This window comes from Scardinius erythrophthalmus, assembly GCF_964197995.2.
Source record: "Scardinius erythrophthalmus genome assembly, chromosome: 17".
NCBI classification, from domain to species: Eukaryota; Metazoa; Chordata; class Actinopteri; order Cypriniformes; family Leuciscidae; genus Scardinius; species Scardinius erythrophthalmus.
The window spans coordinates 23,422,975-23,449,961 of NC_138237.1; the positions used below are offsets into that span (position 1 = coordinate 23,422,975).

A 26,987-nucleotide genomic window follows, 5' to 3' on the forward strand; every position below is an offset into this window, starting at 1 on the left:
AGAACTGTTGGACAATTATTCCATTAAATGCCATTTTTTTTAATCTTTCAGGCATCCTGCAGATCTATAAGCCCAAGATCATAAAATTACTACTCTTAGAAGAAAAGGTTCTATATAAAACCTTAAAGGGTTCTTTCAGGCACCTCATACCATTCCATAGAACCTTTTATGGGTTCCTATCATGGGATCATTTTATAGATTTGGTTTTATTTAATTAATTTTGTTTTAATTAGTTTAATTGTAATTAAATTGTATTAATTAAATAGTTTGTAAACATACTTTATCACTAGACAAAAAAGTTAAAAAAAATCTGGTAAACAAGTATTATGCAACCATTTAAGACATTCCTCCTTTTTGGCATCAAGGGTTCTTAAAAATTGAGTCAAGAACCCTAGGGTTTTATATAGACCTCCACTGAACCTTTACTTCCAGAAGTGTATCTGTAGGAAAATGAATGAGTAAATAAATGAACAAAAGACAATAAAATCACATGGAATGATTGAAGTAACTGACACTGTTGCTGGTTGCACTTCATTTGATTTATTGGCGATCAATGTAATATAAAGCCCTTTTTGTCACAGCTGCTCTTCATGTTACAACCCTCAACCCATAACGTTAAAAATATAAAATGGATTTAAAACAGACGTATTCTACTATGTATACCAGGGAAAATGATGTTTAAACCATAAATGTTTGAAACTTGACAGGGACAATCACGAAGGATTTTGTCGCAGCAAGGTTGTAAAAGAAAAAAAAGTTACACTGAGGGTTTGAAATCTCATTTCGGCACAACATATATAGATCATATAAAAATCACTGAAATCATTCATAATAATAATAAAAAAAAAAACATAAAATGTGTAATAACACAATGATTGTTCCCACAATGAGTGCTTCACAGTCAAAGTAAACTCAAACAGTACAGTAAATCTTCCAGTGGAACCCAGGCAGTTATTAATATGATTTTTTTTTCTCTAAAGCGATTGAATGCTGTATGTCAGATCATGTGATTAACACTTGTTTGCTCCATCTGAATATTTGACATAATTTTAACAGAGTACAGACAAATGTGTGCAATGTAATAACAACAATGACAAATAGTGTTTCCTACTATTGAAAATGATGCATAATTTAAAAACAATTCACACTTGGCTTGCACGTTCAGGCACTTCCACATCTAGGCATCACTTCCTTACACAATCAACATAGCAAAGATCTTTGGTTTCTGCGATTGGTGGCACATTTCTTAAACACACAGATTAATTTGTGCAGATTAAGGTATTGCACTTTGGTTTGTCAGAGGCAGGGGCGGTTCTAGGCCCTTTTTAGGGAGGCTTCAGCCAACCTATCTGTCGTCTCAGCCCCCATAAATCTGAATGATCGGGCCAGCGGTGCTTCCTCTAGAAAGTTGATTATTTCCACATGTTATGTCTTGTCAGTTTAAACATTCAAGTCATTTTAAACCATTCTAGTGCAAGATGCTGCAAAACCAAATTGAGTCATCTTTTGCATCTTTCTGAGCAAATACACACAAAATTAAGTCAAAATGCCCGTTTTGACAAGTATCCACATAAACAGTCTTAAGTAAACGTAAACAGTTATGAAATAACTTAAAGTGAACATACAATAATGTTGAATATGAGTTGTGCAACTCCGCTGAATGTGAGATTAACAGTTTCCACGCCAAAGGTTATATATACTGCAATAACTTAAACTGAACATTATGTGCAACGTTAAATATGAGTCGCGCAACTGTCTGCTGAATGCGGGATGTCTTGTGTATGGTATGGTGTGTTATTTATTATTTATTCAATTCATTTTTTATTTAATTTAGATTTATTTGATCAGATTGTGCACCCAAAGGATTGCATTTCAAATTCGTTGTACTTGTACAATGCCAATAAAGACATTTATTAATTCAAAATACAGGATGTGTCATTATAAAGTGAAAGCAGAATCATTGATAATCTGTTTTTCTTTTGTTGTTCGATTAACAAGTAGGCCTACTGTAGTGTTTAATTTGTATCTTTGTTCTCTTGTTTATTTGTTAATTGTTTATTCTTTCTTATTTTATTATTGACTGTTTACTTGTCTTTAATGTTTGAACTTTATATTAGTTAGGCTAGTATAATTTTTTGCTGCGATTGTAAATTGGAATCGAGAATTGTGAAGTTTCACAAGTATCTAAAATTAGTATCATAAGTCAAAATCAATGAAAGCGATAACTTTATTTATTTAGGCAAGTGAATGCTTTGGCAGGGCAAATAAATATCTAATTACTGTTTGACTAACCATTTTCTGTCAGTCAAGCAGTGTACTAATTTGAACTGTACAGCAAAAAGACTGGTATCATTATATCATTGAAAACATTTTGTATTGACTTAGTACCAATTTAAGTACCGGTAGACTACTTCTGACTTACTATATAGTAATATAGTGGTGTCGATTTAAAAATGCACCACTTAAGCAATGGTCTCCTGCTACACATTCTCACCGAGGGCTTAAACCGCCCTGAGGATGAAATCCTAGAACCGCCCCTGGTCAGAGGTAAACATTAGACAGTTGTGGTCCTTCAGGCTCAGATAAGAGCCGAGAGAAAAGGGTGCAAGGCACAGTTTAGGGGTTCCCTTCATTTGCACTTGGATGCTGAGGCACTTATGTAGCAAAAGTTACTATGTCTCACTATCTCACAAAAATAAAATACCCCCACTTCCCCCCATCCCCCTCACCGGATCCATTCAGGTCTTGTGGCCTTTAGGGATTTGATCATAATTCATAAATACCCACACTTCCACATTCACACAGCTGCAAACACACATAAACAAACACAATGGTAATTGCACTTCGGTGGTCACTATTCTCCTCTTCTACCTTGATTAGTTCACATTTCCTGTGAGGAGCTACTCCACTGTCACAGATTTGGCCAGGTTCCTTGGGCAGTCCACCTGATGGGAACCAAACAAATAATAATATGTAATAAAAATACACAAAAATGATCCATCCATTTGCCTTCAAAAGTTAAGTGTAAATAGTATTGCGAAATGACAAATTAATAAAAAAAATATATTATTATTATTCAAATTATGTATTTTTAATAGTCAATCGTTATATTTAAAAGGTATGCCCTGTATAGACCCTTTTCACATTTCCGGGGTTCTCAGAAGCGGAAGTCGTCATAGTTGGGTCAACGTCTAGCGGTGAAAGGGAGATGACAGCATATAATTTTGAATTTGCATCTGCTCTAACAGCAAAATAAAAAATCTGTGATAGCATTTCCACGACTTTCCGAGAGAGGGGAAAATGTCGTGAGATTGATTACAGCAGTCAGAAGAAATGTCTAATTCACCGGCACTCCCTCACCCTCGTAGCAGCGTTAATTCATTGTTTTGTAATTTACCGCCACAGTAATATAACACAAAGCATAGCGTTATGAATGTGTATTAAATTTTGCACAAATAAAATATTTTTAAAAAGTGCATGTCATCCAATGGTCTTTTGACAGCTCCAGCTGTTTGTGAAAACTATAGATCGTACTTGCGCATTTTTGTAGCCTTTTTTCTCTGTTTTCTCTAGTCATGTAGCACTGATACATTTTTTTTTAAAAACACCTTTCTACTGCATAGACATCCATGTTTTATTAAAAGTCCATTTTGCCAGCAGTGAATTACCCTTTTAATAGTTTTGTTAGAGTGTAACATGTCACATCACATGGAACTTTAGCATACGCTTTTATCCAAAGCAACTTACAACAGAGGAAATCGGTAAGCATGACACTCCTTCCAAAATCGAGACAGTTAGTGGGATGCTGCCTTTTTTTGATAAAACTTTTAATAAATGAATAATGTAAATGTAAACGTACATCATATCCTCTGAGAACTGCCAGATGGAAAGACATGAGCTGCAGTGGAATGACACTGAGGATGCCCTGCAGACAGTCCACCGTTTGAGGAAGTTCAATAGTCTTATATGCCATTTTACTGATCTCTGGGTCGTCCTGGCAGCATATGATGATGGGGCGGCCCTAAAAGATATTCACAAGATATTAGTCATCACTAAGTGTTTGATTATTGGTGATATTTCAGAATCTGTAGATGTACACTACCGGTCAAAATGTTGGGGTCAGTAAGATTTATTTTTAATTAATACTTTTAATCCACAAGGATTTGATCAAAAGTGACAGTAAATAAGTTTATTATGTTACTAAAGTTTGCAAATAAATGCTGTTATTTTGAACTTTCTGTTCATCTAATAATGTTGAAAATAAAGTAAGCACCAAATCAGAACATTAGAATGATTTCTGAAGGATCATGTAACACTCAAGACTGGAGTAATGATGCTAAAAATTCAGCTTTGCCATCACAGCAATAAATTACATTTGAAAATATATTAAAATAGAAAAAGTTATTTTAAATTGTAATAATATTTAACAATATTACTGTTTTTAATGTATTTTTGATCAAATAAATGCAGACTTGGTGAGCATAAGAGACATCTTAAAAAAAAAAAAAAAAAAAAAATCCTATCGACCCCAAACTTTTAAACAGTAGCATATAGGCTATTACTGGTGAACTGTTTAATCACATTATCTCTATATCTATATCATTATCTCTAAGATTTCACATGATCTAGAGTCTGATGATTGTTACCTGTCTAGCCGTGACCTGCTGCAAGGCATTGTGGCACTTTTGGTAGCAGGCATCTTTCATAATGATCATGATGACTGGCATATGCTTATCGATCAACGCCAAAGGGCCGTGCTTCAACTCTCCAGCCATAATGCCCTCTGAGTGCATGTACGTGATCTCTTTGATTTTCTAAAGTGCACAAAGATCAAAAAAGTGTGCTTTACTTCACCACTCTTCTGATTATATGCTTGGTTATAATGCTTTTCTTTGTCTATTTATTGCATGGTACTCACCAGCGCCCCCTCTAGGCAGGTGGCATAGTTATAGCCTCGACCCATGACCAAAAGAGACTTCTGATGGTGGAGCTCATCTGCAAGGCTTTTGATGATGTCATCAAGAGCCAGAACTTCCTTGATCAACTCTAAATGGATGACAATGTCAAAGTTAATATTATCTCACACTAACGAACTACTGCAATATACCGGCCATTACGACAATTATGTAACACACACACACACACACACACACACACACACACACACACACACTACGTCTTCCTTCAGGGAACGAGGGTTCCATACGTAACAGAGACGTTCCCTTTCAGTCGCTCACGTTCAATGTAGTTGTACATTACGACTGATTGGGATCCCTATTAAAACGCCACTAGGGCTGCCACCTTCCAGTGCCTAGACAAAAGCCTCCTGATCCTCCCGCATATTGAGGCAGAGATAGGACAGGGCTTAAGCCAGGAAAGTCACTGCTGTTCCACAAGACCACTGGGAAAGTGTTACCTTTCGTTGGAAGGCATACACTGCGGAAGCCACATCCTGCCCGTAGGGAGGCAACATGTGGAGAATAACACATATGGACTGAGCGTTTGCCACGACCACCTCGGGACTCGGCCATGAAGCCAGTGCTGAAGCGGTCTTCATTTGGAGGAAGCCGGTTATATGCGGCTGCGTCTGCCATATGCCCCAGGAGCCTCTGAAAGTTTCAGTGGAACCCTTTCTCACTTCTATAAGCACACAACACGTTCACCAGACACGTTCCTGCTTAGGGACGTGTAGACCACATCCACCTCCAAACCAGAAAAGAGATTCTCAGTCCGTGGACTAGTTTACTCTTTCCCAGTTGACCTGAAGACCCAAACTCGCTATGTAGCACTCGAAGGGAGGGACTTGTACTGAGACTTCGACCCCTCAACGCAAGAGCACAGGCAAGGCCTGCGTTGCAGAAGGTTAGAGATCTGAATCAGAGGAAATGGCTCTTTCTTTGAAGTGTGCATACCGCCGACTCCGCTGTTTTGGGAGCCAGCGGCGGAACAGACACACACACAAACAAAGACTCCACCCGGCCCTCACCGGGGGGAGGGAGTGGATCGGTGACCAACTCCAAGGGCATCCTTCTCCTTCCCTGAGTGTCCTGCTCAGGAACGCTTTCACTGTCGCTTGCCACCTGGCTTGGCAGTGCCTGGAGCGGACTGGGCGCTCCTACTGCAACCGGCTACACGGGGACGCCCTCGGCGACTGCGCTTGGGCGGCAGAGAACTGTTGGCCGCAGCTCTCCACCGCATCGCCGACCAGCCCAACCTGGGAAACTGGGGAGACCAGGAACCGAACCTTGTCCGCATCCACCATATCAACCAGGCTGAGCCAACGATGGCGCTCCTTGACCACTAAGGTGGACATCGCCAGACCGATCGTGCACGCCATGACACTCGTGCCCCGGAGGGTGAGGTTGGATGCGGTGCAGAGCTCACCTATGAGTGCACTGTCTGGGCTACCCTTGTGCATGTCCATGAGTGCCCTGGCCTGATAGACCTTTAGCTGCACCATGGAAAGCAAGAGGAGGCTGCTTGCCCACAGGCTTTGTAAGCTCTGCCCGTCAGAATGGACGAGAACTCACAGGCCTTAGGGTGGAGACGAGAATCCCCCGTCCAAAAGGCAGCGGCCGCCAGACACAGGTGCACCTGTGTCACGACAGACCGCTCCACTTGAGGGATAGCCTCGCAACCCTTCACTGCTCCTCTGTCAAGGGTAGTGAGGGGGGAAAGCTATTCAGGCAGTTTCTGGCAGAGAAAGGTGCCGTCCACAACCTGGTAAGCTCTCCATGCACCTCGGGAAAGAAAGGCACTGGGGCAGCAAGCTGAGAACCAGCGCGTCACAAAATACCAATCAACCAACCAAGACTTTTCGGGATACGGTGGAAGATTCCACTCGTGCCTGACAGGGTTAAACATTTTTTGAAAAAGACGCAAACGCACCCGTGTTGCTCTTTCAGGAAATGGGACCCATCACCAGTGCCGGAGCACACAGGGGAATGACCGCGGCAACACCGAACAGTGAACTGAAACAGTGAAGCACTCACTTTTCCGCCCTCTAACCAGCCGTCAACAAACACAGAAATTTGATGCTGTTAAAACAGCAGTTAAGAGCTCAAAGCTTGCGATCACTGCTGCACTCGCGCCAGCACTGGGAGAGTCTTCCTAGAAGAACACCGACACACTCGCTCGTTGTAAACAACAGCACTCTTCAGAGACATCGACACCGATCGGCTCCGAAGCGAAAGACAAGTGGTGCGTGCATCCGCTTCCGTGTTTATACCAGCGCGGCGGGGCGGAGCGTGAGATGCAATTCACACATTGGCTCGTTTTAACAATACTCAAAGATGACAGGCTCCCTAAGTGTGATCCCAATCAGTCGTAACGTACGACTATGTCGAACGTGAGCGACTGAAAGGGAACATGAACACACACATACACACACACCTGGCAGTTTTTTGAGGCCGTTGATGATCTCCAGTCTTCTCGGCTGCATTGAGAGCCTGTCTTCACTCATCATCAGACCAAACATGATCAGAGACACAAACTGACTGGTGTAAGCCTGCATATGATTAAAACAAACTCGATTCATAAGCAATTTGTTGTACCAAAAAATACACAAGGCACGGGGGAGAGAAAAACAACAATATAATATAATATAATATAATATAATATTGAACCAGCATTCAAAATTGTGGGTAAGTACAATTGTTTTGAAAGAAATTAATACTTTTATTCAGAAAGACTGCATTAAATTGATGCTTTTAAGACTTTGTAAGCCTAGTCTAGATCGGTCCAAAGGCGGCATCCGATAGAACTGGTGAAGGTCTCTGCGCGTTACTGTCTTTCCGCGTGGCAAAGTAATTAATTCCATTTAAGCTTTTATCTGACTCGATTTTAGGTTAGATTGCCATTTGGTTATTGGTCAATTATATAATAGTTTAGCAATACATTTGATTGTTCTATTTAACTCTTAACTTATATTTTACCCGTTCATTTTAGGAAGCTATGTCGCTCAGAGGTCCTCACGCCTTGTTTAACGTGGGTCTCACGATCACAAGTTTGCCAGCTTCGGTCACCAAACAGAGGTAATTGCTATATACCTGAGATCGATCGCATTCACGCTTACACAATCAAAGATACTTTGGTATAGCCCCTCTGATTGCATACACTTTAAATTAAAGTAACGTTTACTTCAGTAGAGGTATGGCCACTACAGATATAAGTCAACCAACTTTACTTCTCTTATAATAGCTTTGGATTGGCCATGCCGTGGTTTCCCATGTACACTTATCTAAAGTAACATTAAATTAAAACAGAGGTAAGACACACCCAGATTTAGGTTGGTCAAGCAGCACTTTTGCTGCCCTAAACGGAAATTCACTTCTTGTCTTTGCAAAACACATACACTTGAATTAGTGCCAAATATTAGTCGCCACTAATCTGACGCAAAACTTGCGGTAACATAAAAATCTGTTTAATCTATTTGGGAAAACAATTTCTGGGTCAGTCGGAATAAAATCAAATGTAACAATTTATTATGTCAGGTAATGTATCATGCCGACTTCATAATCAGTTCAAAGATAATAAATACAAAACATCAAATGCTCTGGAATAAAGAGAGAAGATGCGAACCCGACATTATAAAATACATTTGTAACTCAAATTAGCCTGTGATGCGGAGTGTATGCAGCCACTCCGCATCACGGGCTAATTTGAGTTACAAATCGCCACAAGCCTTCTTCAGCATCTCCCTAAATCGATCGTCGAGTTCACACGCATAGGTTTAGTTACCTATGATCACGCACGTGAACTCGACAATCGATTACTATGGACTTCGACCGAAAACAGGAAGAAAATACAGGTATTTGTGCTGACTGAAATAACATCATTTTTTATTAATATCTTTCACATCTACTGCAGTCAGATTCACCCGTGATCACTCTGAAGGAATCACTCACATTGGCTGTGCACTTGTAATGACACATCAAGGATGTTAAGAGGCTAAAAGCAGGTTTAAAACTTGCCCCATTGAAGTCAACAGGGTGCAAATTTTAAAAAGAGGATAACACGGTGTAGGCAACACCGATTTTTGTCATTGTTCTCTGTATTGACAGCACTCCAAATTTACAAAAAAAATTAACTCAATGTTAAAATTGACCGGAGTTCTCCTTTAAGCACCGTCAGGGGACAGAAGTTGATTTACATGGGGGCACACCCACAGCAGTTAACAAGATATCTCTAAACTCTCCACACCTTATTACCTTTTTGGTTTACTTCACGAATTTTAAATTGTAAAAATGTAAAAGTTTTACTGTATTATTGATCAAATAAATGCAGCCTTGGTGAGTATTAGAATTTTACCAACCCTAAACTTTGGACTATAATATAATATATTATAATATTTGTATGTCATAGACTAATAATGAAAAAAAAATATATGTAGTATAAGATGCTAATTCAGTACCTTAGTGCTGGCAACTCCGACCTCAGGCCCAGCATTGATGTGAACTCCACAGTCGGTCTCTCTGCAGATGGAGCTGCCCACAGTGTTGGTGACGCCCACAGTCAGTGCTCCGCGCTTCTTACAGTAGCGTAGCGCCATCAGAGTGTCCGCTGTTTCACCTAACCAAAAGCATATCATCCATATCATCATAAACTAATATCTTTATCAGCAGCAATGACATGCATGTGTTAAGTGTATAGACCTTCTATAGCCCCGCCCCTTTTCAGTGCTGCGCTCGTTGTATTTTGACTTCAGGTCTGTATTTTCACAGTGATCTTGCATATTTATGAATGAACGGCTCGTTTTAAAAACTTCTCGGTCTACTGACATATGTTAAGACATCTGCTTTAAACATTACAATCCTCATGATAACTTTAGTTAACTTTACATTAAATAAATCCACTTCAAAAACGAATTACTCCTGGACAGCAATGCCATAGAAATATACAGAGCAACTGCAAAGTGGAAGTTCAAAGACAATATTATAAAGATGGCGGCGCCCTCGTTTCTCTAGCGCATAAGGTCTATATACTCAATGAGTTTTAGTAAAGTGCCACAGCTAGAAGAATATTTTATTGCTCCAAGGGTGCTCTTTTAGAAGAGAATCGAGTTCTCTGAAATGTTTGCACTCATATTCAAATATCTGACTTTTAATCGCAGACTTTGACATCCTGACAAATAAGAGCAAAGTTTGAGACATCCTGAGACCTCTTATGAAATTCATGGTGTCTTTTTTCTTGAGAGAAAAGGAGCTAGGAGACTTTCCATTTAACCTCATTAGCATCTGGGAGAAACAACTGAGAGATCTGTGTTTTTTCTGTGCTGTGGGCATCTGGGTTTCTGGAGATTATATCACCTCATGCACTTACTGTTGTGTAATTCAGTGCCATATCAGTTCAAAGGTCATTATTATCAACCCTTTCTGGAATATAAATCATGAGATTGACGGTAAAGAGCTGCACTTTACCCGACTGGCTGATGAAAAAACAGACATCGTCTCTGAAAACTGGCGTGATGCGGTCTAGGAAATCGCTGGCCAATTCGACCATAACAGGAAGCTCAGTCAACTCCTCAAGGATCTGACGTGTCTGCAAAGAGAATCAGAGATAATTATGTGATGTGATCATGTGCTCAAGTAAGGGAAATGGACAGCCAGCTGGTCATTGAAATAAAGCTCTTAAAGAAGTCCTTCAATTTGAAATCGGACAGCAGTCAAATATACAGTTTAACGATTAATGTACAGAACAAAAAAAAACAGGTTTTTTTGGAATGGATACATTTGAAAATATTGTTTTATGCATTGTAGCATGGACCATAAAAGTGTATGTTTAACGCATGTTTAATCATGTGATTCATATGGACTAGGCTACTTGCACAACTACTTTTGCGTTCTACTTATTACAACTCAGGAGTTTCCGGTCACAGTGTTCAGCGCACCTACATTACTCAACAGAACGCAGATGATTACAACGTTATATGGCTGTCAATTAATAAAACAATGAATCATGTTCTCTGCGTTAACATGGATTATACTGAAAATGTTCCTATAAATATATTTTCTTTCCAACTGTGCATTCTGACAGCATTTTGAACTGAAACTCATTTAAAATAAAAATTAAAAATTGTTCATCAGAGAGGTTCAAGAACCAAGGACTTTTTTCGCACTTGAACCACAAATACACAAGTAAAAATGTTTTACTGGATTTGAGGAGTTTAGTGCTTGAAAGTAACAAATCCTTCCCTCGCAAGTCAATTTGACCCCTTAGGAATGAATGGAATGCTTTAGTACACAAAAAAAACTAAAAATTGAAACTAAAAATGCTAAAACTTCACAAAAAAAATATTTTATAATGTCTACATGTGTATCTGAATGCATACTGAAGAAAAACAGAATTTAGGACCCAGCAGAATAGCTTATTTGCTACATATAGAGCTAAAAGGCCATCTAGTGGCAAGAGACATGAAATATCATGTTATATTATTTTTGTTCCACAAAAGGTCATGACCAAGACCAATGTAAGATATTTTAGATGTAAGAGTCAAAAGGGTTATGCATGAAATTGTGAGTTATTTTGAATTCAATTTGAAAGAATGTGAAGAATGTGCTTAAACTATTATTTATTGATCAAATCTAGTAATTTAAAGGAAACTAAAATAAAAAATAAAAACATTGCAATAAAAAATGGAAAAAATATTATCAAATTAAATTAAATTTCCTGGCAAAAATTTGAAAAAAGTATAATTTTAGGGCTTTGGGTCATTTTGAGGGTGGCATAAACATGTAAATTACATACAGTGAAACGATTGACAATGAAAAATGACTAAAGTGATTAATATATTTAACACAAATAAATAAAGTTTCATACTGATCTTTTTCATCGCGGTCACTAGTTTAGACAAGCACTGACGTCCTGCGGTGAAATAATCGCGTATGTTTAACAGCCGCTGCTTTATCAGATCGGCTTGGGTTGGATTAAAACCTCATGTTCTGTTGAGTTTGGAAAATTCTTTACACAGTAATCATTAGAATATCTCTTCGGCGTTTAGTCAACTAAGTGACTACAGCACATTGAAAATATACAGAACTGGAAATAAAAGAGTTGCACTATTGAAGTGCGTCACAAAGCTCTGTGCAAGTAGTCCATAGTGCCCATTGATATTTATGGTTATACCAGCATTGTTGTGTCTTCTATTTATTTTCATAGTGTTGTTAAAAAATAAATCTATATTAAAATAAATGTTTTCTTGTGGCAAAACATGAGTGCAACTTTGTTTTAGACCATACATGGAATAGCGATTTGTAAGAGTTAGAGGGGGGATATTTTGCTAATTAAATGATCGTGCAAGAATAATAGCATAATAACTTTATTACTGTATGTCTGGTCTCTCAGTATCATCACAGTGATTTTTTATTATATTTTATGTGCAGTAAGATGATTTATAAGGTTTACAACATTTTAGTGTGGATGATCAACTTTTGGAAAAAGATAGTGTGGACAGAGAGCATTTTCAAATGAAAGCAAAGAGCATCATTTTCATATCATTTTCATATATGAATATCTGTTATGCTCCAGACAAAAAAACAAAACAAAAAAAAACTCACTGCTACTCCCGCATGGTAACTGGTTCCACAGCCAATAATGATCAAGCGTCTGCATCTCTTGATCTCCTTTAGATGGTCGGACAGTCCACCAAGAAGAACTGTGCACAAAAATAGACATGCCTATGGTAGCCTAATTTAATTTGACATGGATATTCTGGTAAAGTGGAAGGTCATGTCGTACCTATGTTGCTGTCAAAGCAGATTCTGCCTCTCATGGTGTTAAAGACAGATTCAGGCTGCTCAAAGATCTCCTTCTGCATGAAAGCCTCGAAGTTACCTAAAAGTATGAAACGGTGTTAGCTCAAAACCAAAATCAAAGTGTGGCGTGGCATTCAAGTCACTGTTATCAAACCAAAAGACCTTGCAGACAAAGATCTAAAGAACTGATACTGATATGCCCATTTGACTGGAAGTTCTCCAAAACTGTTCCTGTTTGTGCATTTGCATACGTTATTTGGTACATAATGGCCAAATTAACTTTTAGATGAACAAAAAACAATCTGCCAAAAATGTTCTGAAATGTAAAGCATGGCACCAGCAACAGCAAAGTCGTGGGTTCAATTAAGGTAATGCAAGAACTGATAGAAATGTATGAAAAATAAGTCACTTATAAAAGCGAATGCCAGATGCAAAAATGTAAATGCAGATATCTGTTGCATCATGAGTTATGGTCATATTTTCACCTGTTAGTTATTGTATTTGATGCGTTATCTCTTCATTCAATTTTAATTCACTAAAAGTTTTTTGAATTATTCAGTGGTAGGGTGCTTTAACCATTGTTTCGATAGTGTTAGTGTGATCTGGGACCTTTCATGATCTGCTGGAGCTCCACCTGTAGGGTCTGAATGACACGGACATGGTCTTCCCCAACTTTACGCTTAACGCGGTGCACAGACAACTTCCCCTCCACCACCACGGCGACGTCATCGTCTTCCAGATAAACCACCTTGTTGGTGTGCTCAATGATGGCACTGAAAGAGAAAAATAAAAGTAAATCACCCTTTACTTTACTTTTACTACCACAATCACATTTGTAATGAGGTTTTGTGTTTAGCAGGGTGCATTGCTGAACTGCCATCCTCATTGTTATCACCATATAACTTAACAACTGGTATGACCTGTTTAACCAGGAAGTCTGCAGTCTTTAAGGCTTCGTAATGTCAATATTATGCTAATGCTCTAGATTCAACAGTGTAATATGTGTGTGTATGTTACCTAGCATCAGAGGCAAAGTAAAACTCCACCGCCAATCTGTCATGGACTGAGTGCAAGGCATTGGTGCTGCCCACTTGGTTCAGTAAGTTTTTCTCCTGTTCATCTCTCCTGGAATCACCTTAAGGAAAAAGTAAATAACAATCACACTTATTAACATCGAAAAGTACATTCGGTAAAATATAAACAGAGAATTAATTAAAGTCAGGTGATTTAATATACAATTAATTGACCAGTTCTGTTAACATACAGTTAAAATATTAATTAAAAATATCTTAAAATGAAATAGAAAATAATTTTTTTTTATGTTTAAAACCATTTTAAATATTCACTATACAACAGTTTGTTTTACATGCTCACATGCTGCTCACATAAAAAGATAATCTCGGAGCTTTATGGTTATCACAAATAGATGATTACGACTGTCATCATAAAAGACCATATTTCGAAACCAGGCTTGGGCAGGATGCCACACGCATTTCCAATAACTCGGCCCAAAATGTGCCAGAGGACAAAAATGACGGCAATGCTGCCTTTTGTCTTTTTCTAAAGCACATACTTTGTTTTTGTGGCATTACTTTGTGACCAAAAGTATGTGAGACTCCCCTCAGTTTAGTTTAGTTAGTCTCCACAATTCCAGTTAAATTGATAGTTCAACCTAAAATGAAACTAATTACTCACCCTCATATTGTTTCAAACTCGTAAGACTTTCGTTTATACATACACATAAACATTGATCATAACGTAACATAAACAGAAGCTCAACCAAACCTGCTTGACGCGCAAGAACAAACCTCATACAGAAGCTCAAACGTGCTGCATAACACAAGACTGAACAATTTTTTTGAACAAAAATACAGTAAAAACTAGAATATTGTGAAATTGTAATGGGTGAAGTGGCTGCAATATAGCGCATGGCTAAGGAGTAAACAACAAAAACAGTATTTAATAATAATCCAACAAGAACACGCAGAAGATCTCTAGAGTGACAACCACATAAAGACGTAAACGAGACCGAACCAAGAACTGAAGGCTTAAATATACAGACGGAAGACAGAACATGTACGTAATTTAGGAACTACGGAAACTAATAAACACAGGAAACTCAGGCAAACCAGAACAGAGAAAACAGAACCAAAAAAAAAAAAGAAAAACAATAAAAAAACAGACATAGAACTACACAACAAATAAATATCATTACTATTTAAAATATCTGTTTTCTATTTTATTGTATTTAAAATTTTATTTATTCATGTGATGTCGAAGCTGAATTTTCAGCATCATTACTCATTGTCACATGATCCTTCAGAAATCATTCCAATATGCTGATTTGTCGCTCAAGAAACATTTCTTATTATTATCAATGTAGAAAACGTTTTATTATAAACCTATTTGTTTTCAGGATTATTTGATGAAACAAACAACATTTATTTGATATAGAAATATTTTGTAACAGTATGCATGTCTTTACTGTCAATTTTGTTCTTTTTATGCACCCTTGCTGAATGTAAGTATTACTTCCTTTTAAAAAAAACAACAACCGTACAGTACAAAACCATCTTAGAAGAGAGCCAAGATGTTAGGGAAGACCAACTCACTATTGATGCAAATAGTTTTGGAATGAAACGTTTAACAAGCACATAAAAGAAGTATGGGTGTGGTGTCTTGGTGTTCACAAATGTATTTTAATGAACAGAACTGGTTTGAGCAGATGAGAAAAAGGTTTACGTGGGCTAGACTTACCACAGTTGTACTGGACGGGGATCTCGTCGGTAGAAAGCTCATACTGACTGCGCACACCAATAAGCAGCGGGCTGCCCCTCCTGTTTGAAACAAGATGAGACAGAGGGATAAATTTGCTGTCGACTGCTTATGGAAAGCATACTTTGTGTGTGTAAGAAAGGGCAAAAACATTTAATCTCCTTTTCCCCTCACATTAAAAAAAAGATTCTTTCGTTTCTAACAGCACACCTGCAGGACTTTGCCCTAGTTTCAATGGACAATCAATGGACGGTGTTAGCGTAGCCCTGCTGTAAACAAGATCCCTGTGTTCACTCTCTCCCTATTTCATCATATCCTTGTTTAGGTCCTCCCCCCTCAACACTGTTTGAGGAAATATTTCAGACCTGTCCTTTACATGCCACCTATCTTGCTTGGCGCAGCCCACAGTCTCTTATGCTGACGTGCCAAAAGGGTCCACGCTGGAGCAGTTTCTCAGTGCTTGCTTTGTTTGAACTGGTTGGGCAGATGCATTTCAGTGTGCATAGCAAGCCAAATGTTCACTATCCCATGAAGTTTGTTTTGGATTCTAATTCCACACCGGATGGAAGTTTCCTGAATGAACCATGAACAACAAAATGCTGAAACTCAGCAGCGCACTTTTGAGATTACGTAGCTTTGGTGACACGTGTAATCAAATGATAATCAAATGAAGGTGAGACAGGAAGTATGAGAATTTGGAAGTGATGTGCTAATGTTAATCCGTTGGAATGGATACTTTGGGATGGACAGAGCAATAAACTTGGCATTTAGAACTTAAGACTAATTACATATTTGTAGTTTTATTATTTTATTAAGTATTTATTCAAATTAAAATGAGCTATTATTCATTTTAATTTGAGTTAATAAGTCATTTTGTCAGTTTTTTTTAACTCTTTCCCTGCCAGCATTTTTGATAATTTTCACAAAAATGTCATGACCCCCAGAATAATTTGTTGTATGAATATTTGAACATGCAATATATCAAAAGAAAGAACAGAGCCTGTGATTTAAACAAACAAACAAAAAAGTTTTATTCTATCTTAATGCATTCTGTTTTATCAACACTTGAATGTCGGTAAGTTTCATAAAAAAGCAAAAAATGTTGATCAAAAAGTTGAGAAAATCAAGTTTTTTTTCAAAGACTACATCCAGATTGAATTCAGAACGATGATCAAAACATAGATGGAGTAGATCACATCCATCAACATCCCCAAAGCTTCACAGTCCTATAGCTCGTCCTGGGTCGACATTTCATTCAGTAACATGAGGTAGTTTTGCTAAATCTTACGCTAAATTTTATGCTAAAATGCTTTTAATTTTGATGATCGCATTATTTTAGACTTTAATCAAAGACTATTTTAAAATACCTATGGGAAAAACTAATGGAAAAAAATAATACTTAAAATGCTTTTTTAGGGCCATCAAAGTTAAAAATGTGGTGTTGTTTTTTAGTCCACACAATAAAAGTCAATGGGGTCCTTGGCATCAAGGAGTTTGAAGAAACACCACTCAAAAATATTCCAAGCAACATCCCCCCTAAAAGGTTCCATGAATAACCTTTCCAAAAAGTCTCTTACTTGTAGATGGTGCAAAAACAACAACATAATTTTTTGTCTATGCAGAAACCCACACTGATGGGTCTTGCAACATGGCCTGTCTTAAAATGTTCCCTTCACAGCAGGACAGAATCGACCAAAACCAACAACACATTCGTCACAATCAGCGATGGGCAGATGGAAATAATTAACTTTGGTCTTGGCCTCAGTCGACTCCCAATTATATATACAGGGTCAGAGTACCAACCAAGCATGGTGAAATAACCCTTAATAAACACCTTTGTTATATCCTTGATTCCTGGACAGGCACAGCTTTTTTAGGACCCTAGTTCCTTGTCTTTAAATGCGCAAGTGAACATCATAAATCTTTTCTGACGACGGCGAATTGTAACCTTCTGGCTCCTGTTCACTGGCACGTAGGAAAATAATGGGAAGGAGTTCATCTCAGAAGACGGAAAGAGCAAGAAAGGAATGAGGAAACCTGAGTGTGTTACAGTTCAGAGAAATCATAGCTCTTGCTGACCTGGTGGCAACAGCCTCTCCTGGGAAATGAATGCTTTTGAAAACCAGAGCAAATGCCCCTTCCTGAGGGAAGATAGAGAAAAAAAACAGTGAATGAGACAAATGTTCATTGGCGAGGCAGAGGAATAGCTATGATACAGATCTAAATGGAAACATCGTCATTCTGTTGAACAGGCAAAGGTAGGGTCTCGCGTTTCTTCGCCAGCCCACCTCTGTAGCCCAGCTGAGGATCAGGCCTGAAGCGGAGGCCCAGTGAGGTGGAGGGGCATCGGGAGCTGGGAAGAACAGAGCCCCACAGTGAGGGTTGAACTAAGGGGAATAGGGGCCCTCTCTGTGTGTTGAGGGAACTTATTTTTGCCCCTACCTCCTCAATGAGCCTCTCCTGACTCTCTGTCCAAAGAAAAGCACACACACTCCAGTACACACAAATTTAACACAGACAGAGATACACAAATTTAACACAGACACAGATACACAACTCACTTTGTAGACATTTTACATCTACGTGCTTCAACACATGCAGCCTTTATAAATTATAAAAAATAAATAAATTGCTCTATACACAGTTTGTTCCCACAAGACACATCTATCTATCTATCTATCTATCTATCTATCTATCTATCTATCTATCTATCTATCTATCTATCTATCTATCTATCTATCTATCTATCTATCTATCTATCTATCTATCTATCTATCTATCTATCTATCTATCTATCTATCTATCTATCTATCTATCTATCTATCTATCTATCAAAATAGCCCCACATCATCACATAGCCTTCACCATACCTAGAGATTGGCATGGTTTTATTTCAGTTAGCCTAATAGCTGGTTTGATTTGCATTGAGAGATGATCTTATGGAAAGTACTCCATGCCAATCTCTAGGTATGGTGAAGGCTATGTGAGGATGTGGGGCTATTTTAATTCCAAAGGCCAAGGGAACTTTATCAGGATGCATAGTATCCTGGATCCATGAAGTAACTGGCCTTTAAAAATAAAAATCTGCCTGCCTCTATGGGAATTTAACATAGGGGTGTCCAGACTTATGCACCCTGTATTTTAAGGAAGAACATTTATTTATTTACGATACATTATTCATTCACAAAGAAAATTGGTGTCCTTAAAGGTTGGATTTTTCCAATTTTTTTTAATTAAGGCATTAAGTTCAATTTCCAAAAGATGATTTTTTATTCCTCTTTTTAGTCAACTTTAGCATGGGTGTCTAAACTTATGCATAGCACTGTATATTATTATTATACTACGTGGCAGTTAAATGCTTAAATATTCAAGACTCAGGTAATTTACATGCGCTTAATCTCTCTCTCTCTCTAATAACTGCATTATTAATTGCATTAGTCTGCCATCAATGGCTCAAAAGCCTCCGTTACTAGCTCTCAAATGATGTTTTGGAATTAGCAACAGGGGATTGGAATTAGAGGCGTAAGAAATTAGTCCTACACACAAGAGCGTTTTAACAAAAATCTGACAAATCTGAACAATGTTTTGAGGTGTGGTAACCGTAGTATAAGCTGAATAGTTGACCCTGGCCCACTGAATTATTGAAAAACATTGCACACCCAAGGCATTACCACCACAGGTGTGTATACATTTTTCTAATAATTCAACGACCTGTCGTCAATTATTCCTTACTTAAACAACACCTCAACGTTATCATTATTTTATCTCTCAGCCTTCCATCACTAAGATGGCTGCTGTTTAGATAGAGAGCAATCAAAATTTAGTGTAATCAATTTACAGAAGATGTCATAAAACAGGCAGGATACTATAGAGATGGTAAAAACAGGGAATGTCATGCTGATAGGAAAAGTGGGTTGTTTTATAAACCAATGATAGAGACTAGATCCCTGTCAAGAATATCTCATAGGGCACCTCCCTTGCTCATACAACGTCACAGAACAATGTTTCGATAGAGCTGAACTTCCCAGCAGAGAATATTATGGTTATGAAAGTCGTCCAAAGGTACTGACAAGGACTCATAAAACAAGGTCCAGGCGTCCACATTTGAAAATCTAGGTAATATCAGTCACCTAGAGACGAGGAAGAGTTGTATGATTATGTGCTGATAAATGTTACTATAGGTTATATAACTGACAGTGAAGATGATCAAACTTTGACTGCGTAATCAATTTGTTGAAAATGAATATGCTTACAAAATGCTTCCTTATTCATGCCTTACTTGATTTATCAGTGCGAATTTGACTACAAATATTATGGTGGTGAAAAATCATGTAACTACCCTTCAAACAGAGCAGAACTTCTGAACTTCTTTTCCTTGTTTTCAAGAGGGCTGAAAATGAACAAGAACTGGCTTTTCACTTTCACAATCCGAGCAAGGGGTTCCCAGAGGCATGAGTAAGACCACCCCCTCACCCCAAACACACACACACAAACACACACGTACACACTCGTGATGCTTACCAGCTGCTGAATGACGCGCTCCACTAGGGTGGAGAAGGACACATAATCGTTCTCGCGGTTGTCATAGAGATACTTGATCAACTTAGGGATGACCTCTGTGTCTGTGTCCGACTCAAACTCATAGCCTTTGGAAACCTGTCAATGGGTTGGGATGGAAAAGCCATGGTTACAGACACAAGCAGCGGCAAACACAAAACATGTTTTTCTTTTGTGGAATAAGGGCAGAAAGAAGGAATCAAAGATAAATGAAAGTGAGAGAGAGAGAGAGAGAGAGAGAGAGAGAGAGAGAGAGAGAGAGAGAGAGAGAGAGAGAGAGAGAGAGAGAGAGAGAGAGAGAGAGAGAGAGAGAGAGAGAGAGAGAGAGAGAGAGAGAGAGAGAGAGAGAGAGAGAGAGAGAGAGAGAGAGAGAGAGAGAGAGAGAGAGAGAGAGAGAGAGAGAGAGAAATACTAAACTTATATTGGTTTTCAACGCTTTCACATTGCTTATGAATGTTGTTTTTTGGGATACCTTGCAACTAACTACTAGACAATAAATGACGTGATGTGATGTGTACCACTAAAATCATAAAGTCACAATCTGTGATATGTCATGAGTAATTACGGATTTTCTACACTATGTCCTAATAAGCATCTTAACTTAAGGTCCACGCCTAACAAATGATTATTAAGTTATGATAAGAAAACCAGGCTTGCGACATGTCTCGACCAATCAATCGCATTTCAGGTGCGGTCACATTTATCGCAGTTGTGCAAATTTTCGTATGCGAAATCCAGTCACTCCGATCGGAATCTGCGCGATTGGGAATTTGGCTTGAGAGCGAACGACTTCCCAACACAGATTTTGTAACAGGTTCAAGTTGGTCACGCGGATTCGCTGCTTTGACCAAAGGAAAGCTGCTTGGTTTGAGAGTGAGCGGAACACTATTGACAATAAAGGAACATGAAATTACACAGAAATGTGACTGCACCTTCAAAATCTTTATGAAATGGAAACATTTTCCTGGTCTTAGGAAAATATCCACCTGGTCAAAATCATCCATTAAAATGTATTAGCGTCCTCCTTCTCTGAAACGACTTTCCTTTTCCGCTGGTGTCAAGTAGGCTGCGTGGGTTACTATCTTTTGGCATTGTTTCAGCAAACTAGTTCTATTCTGGATATTTTCTGGTATGTAGCACCTCCTTTTTACATTCAAAATGACCACCGCCCCACATTGTTTTCGGAATGGATGGCACAGCAATGGCTCCAGTAAAGAGGTATTTAAAAATACTGCTCACCAGGTACTTTTTCAGCTCCTTGTAATTTGTGATGATGCCGTTGTGGATGACAACAAACTCTAGAGAGAAATGTAAAGAGAAGGATGAATAAATACACTGCAAAGTTATTTTAATCACTTTTGTTAAAATACATGTACAAATTATACAGGGGTATCCAATCCTGTTCCTAGAGTGCTACCTTCCAACATAATTAATTGTTTAATTGTAATGTGTTTAATAGTGTAATTTGAGCAAAACTCTTGCTTGAAGGCCCTCTACATAAATTAACATGAATGGCAAAATTAGAAAGGCATCTGAGATAAAGCATGTTATGCGTTTTTGTAAACGTACTAATGTAACAGCAGCAAGTAGGGCCTCGTTTCTCTTTATTGCATCCTCACCTACAAAACATGCCTTCTGTCAGATCCAACATGCAGCATGTAATAGCTGATACACAACAATGGCTATCATTTATCAAGTCAAGTCATTCATGAATGTAAGCCTACATGCCTTCTATTTCAAAGTGAAATATACTTGAACAATGGCAGTTTGACAAACTGTTGATGATCTACATGTGGTGTAGTAATTTTATATAGGTAGGTACTATTGGTCATTACAATTAGTCCTCATTGAAAGCACAATACTAGTCAAAAGTTCTCATTTTTCTCATGATCTTAAAGACCTACAGGCTTCTACTTTAATGATACACAACAGTGTTATCGTTTACCAGTTTATAGTTTACTTTTTTTTAATTCTGATGAATTGGACCAAAGAGTGAAGAAAAAGCATCCAGCGTGCTTAGCGTACATGTGAACTCATTCAATAATATTGGAAAAGGATGCACCTAATGAAGTTGGTTGAGAAAATGGCCAGAGTGTAAAAGGTATCAAATAAAATAGCTTTGATCTGAGAGAGAGATTTGACGACTTTGACAAATATTAATAAATATGTACAGGTGCCGGATTCATGAAAATATTCTAAAGAAAGAAGTTTAGAAAATTCTTAAGATAAATTCTAAGAATGTTCCAAAGTGCAATTCTTGAAAAGTTCTCAAATACTTCAATTTCTTAAGAATTTTTTTTTTCTTAAGAAGAAAATTATAGGCTTTCTTGTTACTTGATTGAAAAGCGGATATTTCTGTTAACTCGCTGAATGAAAAACACCTCAAACAAAGCCAGTCTTTTTCCACTGCCTGTAGATTATCGTAGCTATCATAATAGGCGCGTAGACTATTTTCGTAGCGACCGGCTTGCCGGGAGTTAATCACTCAGCACTGTGTTTTTAATGTCAAGTTAAAAAAGCTTTTTTAAAAGATTACTTGTGCTCTCTCTAGAGTGAATGCTTCCTTTATCTGTGCGTGCTGCCTCGATCTGTGTCACTTCAGAATACCTGTCCACATTCCTGGTAGTAATTTGTATTATATGTAACTAGTGTTATATTGCAGTGCTTAATATTGAAATTCAATAAATTAATTGAACATCTTACCTTTGGGGATTTAAGACAGGCTGGAGGTTATCCTAACTTTAAGAAGTTATTATTAAATTATCCCATTATTTACTCACCCTCAAGGCATCCTAGGTGTATATGACTTTCTTCTTTCAGCCAAACACAATGTGAGTTATATTAAAAAATGTCCTGGCTCTTCCAAACTTCATAATGGCAGTGAATGGTACACTAGATTTTGATGCCCAAAAGAGGTCAGAGGTCACTCTTCCGCCGGAGCTTGACTTGCGTACGGCCGTAACCGGAAGCCAGTGATTATAAATATGGATATTTTTCTTACAAAAATTAATCAGATGGCCTTTATTAACCCCCTGGAGTCGTATGAATTACTTTTATGATGGATGGATGTGTTTTTTTGGGCTTCAAAATTTAGGGTACCATTCACTACCATTATAAAGCTTGGAAGCTATTAATTAAATATAACTCCCATTGTGTTTGGCTGAAAGAAGATATACACCTTGGATGGCTTGAAGGGTGAGTAATTCATGAGATCATTTTCATTTTTGGGTGAACTAATCTTAAGAAAAAAGAACAATCTTAAGAAAAAAGATAAGAACATTCTTAAGAAAGGTTTTTGGGAATGCAAAATATTCTTATCTTTATTCTTAAATTAGAAAATAAGAAGAAATTGGCAGTTTTTTATTCTTAAGAATGTTTTGTGAATCCGGCCCCAGGTGTCTAAAAATTTGACTAGTACTTTAAATCCTGAAGAATAATTTAAAGAATTTAATACGTTTAAAAAAAAAATGTAAATAAAAGTTATAACATAAAATATTAAGAATATAACATAAAAATATTTTGGAACTCACTACTTCTGTCAGAAATTGAACGCAAGTAACTTTCTGACAATGATCATCTGCACTGCTTTGTACAGATGCTCTTGTGTCCATCGAACCTAAGATGCCCACTGGATCATTCTCAAATCAAATCGGATAATATATTCATCAGGTAAAATATAAAAGAACAAAATATATAAAACCTTTGAACCTCATAAAACATACCTGTATGAATTACAGGAGAAAGCAGATCGAGAATCAGTAGCACAGCAAACTGTGTGGTGAGAGGAACCTCCTGCTGTCGGTTTCTACCCCCTACTTAGGTGTTTATTTTCTGAGGTGAACTTTCACATCTGAACCATTATTGACAGAATTACAGCTTTCACTAGCCTTTCATTAACAAACAAAACCTAATGGCTTTAAAGCCTGTTTCACCTGCCACAGCTGGTTTACTAATGACCGGATATAAACCAGTTGACCATCACGAGGTCAGTTAATTTGCGTTGTCTCTCATCTCGCTCGACATCTTACCATTGTTTTTGTCGGATCGTTGAGGGTGGCTGTTGAGCGAACTGGGCTCTCCATGCGTGGCCCAGCGAGTGTGTGCAATGCCAAAGTGTGTGTCCAGTTCTGCCTCAAGATCGATTGAGTTGTTCTCTGATGATACAAATTAATTTTTTTTTTTTTTTTTTTATTAATCATTATGGAAGCACTTTAAAGATAAAAGATAAGATTGACAATAAAGTGGTTTAACATACTGTAGATTTCTTCATCAAGAGCTTTCACTTTCCCTGTCTTCTTATAGAGGCTGATATTAGCTGTGTGATCTTTTCCTGGGCCATCTACTGCAACACCTGACCAGAAAAATATATACAAGAAACCAGATAAATCATCATTTATGGTCACAATCTCTCCTTGTCTCTATTTTAAAGTCTGGATAAAAACAAAATGAGTGCATAAGATGAGGAAAAAAGGGCCTGAGAATGCAAAAAAACAAGATTAACTGCACAATAATCCCCTTCACATAAATATCAACTGACTGCTTCAGCTGGAAGAACTGACACTCCCTCTGCGCTGCCAAAATACAAGAAACGAGGCCACTGTTCAGTTCCTGTGCCGTATCTGTTACCTGCGGAACAAAGTGACATTACCTTTACAGAGGTGGGAGTGGCAGTCTTACCTGCAGAGTCATAACCCCTGTACTCCAGCCTTAGAAGTCCCTTTATGAGGGTCTGAATGATATCCCCCCTCGTCCGTGGCACTCTGTAATTCAGGTAGGCGAAAATTCCTGCCAGATACAAGATAGCAAGGTAAAGAGAGGGAGCAAAAATACTAGTGGCGAATGAAAAAAGTTCATATCAATTCACATCAAGACGATAAATATGACATTAACAGAGTGAAGGATTCAGAGAAAACAATTTACTAAAAGATGCTTGTTGTTGGCAAATAGACAAATGGAAAAGATAGACATTTAGATAGATGACATTTACATGTGATTTAATATGATGACGTCAGCACATCAAAATAACTATACAGGTACAGCACAGCAACAAAATTATTAAATCAGAATCAAAATGTACTTTAGTAAAGTAAAACTTAATTTGACATTGTTACAAAGTGCATCAGTGTAGGCTACTTTAAGAAACATAACTTAGTCATGAAAAAACATTAAAAAGTGTACTCTTTTATTGCCTAACTTGGCTTTCATTTAATAAATTTTGTATCAGCTGCAGTTTAAAAATATAAATATAGGCCTATACTTGTTATTTTTAATAAGAGCAGACAAAGTTATAAAGTTCATTTAACACATTTGGGATCAGGCACGTCGAGTTTAACGTTAAGTGTCTTAAAACGCAGTTTGAGCTGCTACGACGTTGACAGGATTCTTCTGCGTCATATGAATATCACTCACAAACCGTAATACCAGGCAACATATTTGGGTAGGTGCGTTTGATTTCAGAAATGATACCTAGGTAGGTCGTTCACTAGGTTTTGAGTCACGACCGTTGTCGCACGGCAAACCGGATCTGTCACTTCAGCTGTCACAGCTCCAGTGAATGATGACCAAGCCAACCAAATATTTACACTTATAGGATGACGCTGGCATTCAACTCTCCACTTTCACACACTGGGACTAATAATTTAATAGAGACAATAACAACCTGAAAACTAACAGTATGAGAAGACATTTATCTTATCATACGCAGCATTCCTTTTCCTGTACAGTAACAAGCTGAACTTACCGCACATCGTTCAAGTGTATTCTTTCAAGCTGAAGGTAGTTTGGCGGGTCTGGTGGTGAAGCGGAGCAGAGCAAGTCGCAATATGATCCAAAGACTTCGAGAAGGAAATACTGACAGCCGCCTGGACTTACAACTTATAACCTGCTCCACCTCTCTGGTTCCCAAGACAACGTCAGCCCCGCCCACCACTGGCTGACTGGAAGGACTTGTGCTTGATACTAAGGATTGCTGTTTTTGATCCTGATTTTGTTTGTAACGCTAGTTTTCCTTATATTCACAGTCCATACAGACTATGGACTGTGAATACGCTCGACACAGGCTATGTGTTGTGCGCCACGTAGGCCTATAAATTTGTTTATCCAAATTATGCCTTCAAAATGGAGGAACGAAGCAAAGATGTAAAGGGGTCATGAACTGCATTTTTTAAAATAATGTTCTCTGAGGTCCACTTAAAAATCCTAGTTTAGAAGAAAATTGACCCTCTCATTCGAACATTGCGTTTTGATGGGCGTGTCGCATTCAAGACGTGGAAGTGAACAGCCACTGCTATGATTGGGTAAAAGTTATTGCTTATTAAAATAATTTTCAATATCCCCGCCTCCATTACAACATGGAAACTTCTGATGTTGAAAACTATCTGGTTACATAGTTGAAACATTTGCCAGCAATGTGAAACATGTATCCATGCTCTGTAAGTCTTGGTTGTGGCAAATTAAGTTGTAAGTATTTGGAGTTACCACAATTATTAACTAACAATTAACTGACAAAGGATGACTTACGTGGATTCATGTGAAAGGAATTATGAATAAATGTACCATTTGTCTCAGGCTATTCATAATTCATACTTTTCAATAAAGTGAAAAGCTTATGCATTGTCATTTGCAGTGGGCATAGCTAAAGAGACAATGAGGTATGCTGATCGGCCTTTCGTTGCACTATGGCCCTGTCCCAAATGGCACACTTCATATGCACTTTCGGTCTTGTGGACTGGCTGTCACGTGCGCCGCGCGCGTGTCCGTTAAGTCCGTGAGACCGTAGGGTGTCCCGTTTGTCATTTTAGGCCTCAGAAGGGTGCTCGCGAGTCGATATGCGCCCTTGATGCGCACTTTTGCCGAGCCCGCACTGATGCGGACTCCGCAGCAGACTTCTTCCCGACAGTCAAA

General features: G+C 38.1%; 1 protein-coding gene across 1 annotated transcript; it reads right to left on the reverse strand.

Annotated features, from left to right (window-relative positions):
• Positions 1 to 519: 519 nt before the first annotated feature.
• Positions 520 to 25,956, reverse strand: gfpt2 (glutamine-fructose-6-phosphate transaminase 2). Its single transcript, XM_081391261.1, has 19 exons — positions 25,825 to 25,956; positions 24,762 to 24,869; positions 24,340 to 24,435; positions 24,113 to 24,238; positions 21,324 to 21,382; positions 20,049 to 20,183; positions 17,607 to 17,668; positions 15,510 to 15,589; positions 13,770 to 13,887; positions 13,362 to 13,525; positions 12,736 to 12,831; positions 12,555 to 12,652; positions 10,419 to 10,539; positions 9,413 to 9,570; positions 7,393 to 7,507; positions 4,919 to 5,046; positions 4,647 to 4,814; positions 3,860 to 4,021; positions 520 to 2,945 (listed from the first exon to the last, which is right to left on the reverse strand). The coding sequence occupies exons 1-19, from the start codon at positions 25,829 to 25,831 to the stop codon at positions 2,901 to 2,903; spliced, it is 2,046 nt and encodes a 681-aa protein (XP_081247387.1). The 5' UTR covers positions 25,832 to 25,956; the 3' UTR covers positions 520 to 2,900.
• Positions 25,957 to 26,987: the final 1,031 nt, after the last annotated feature.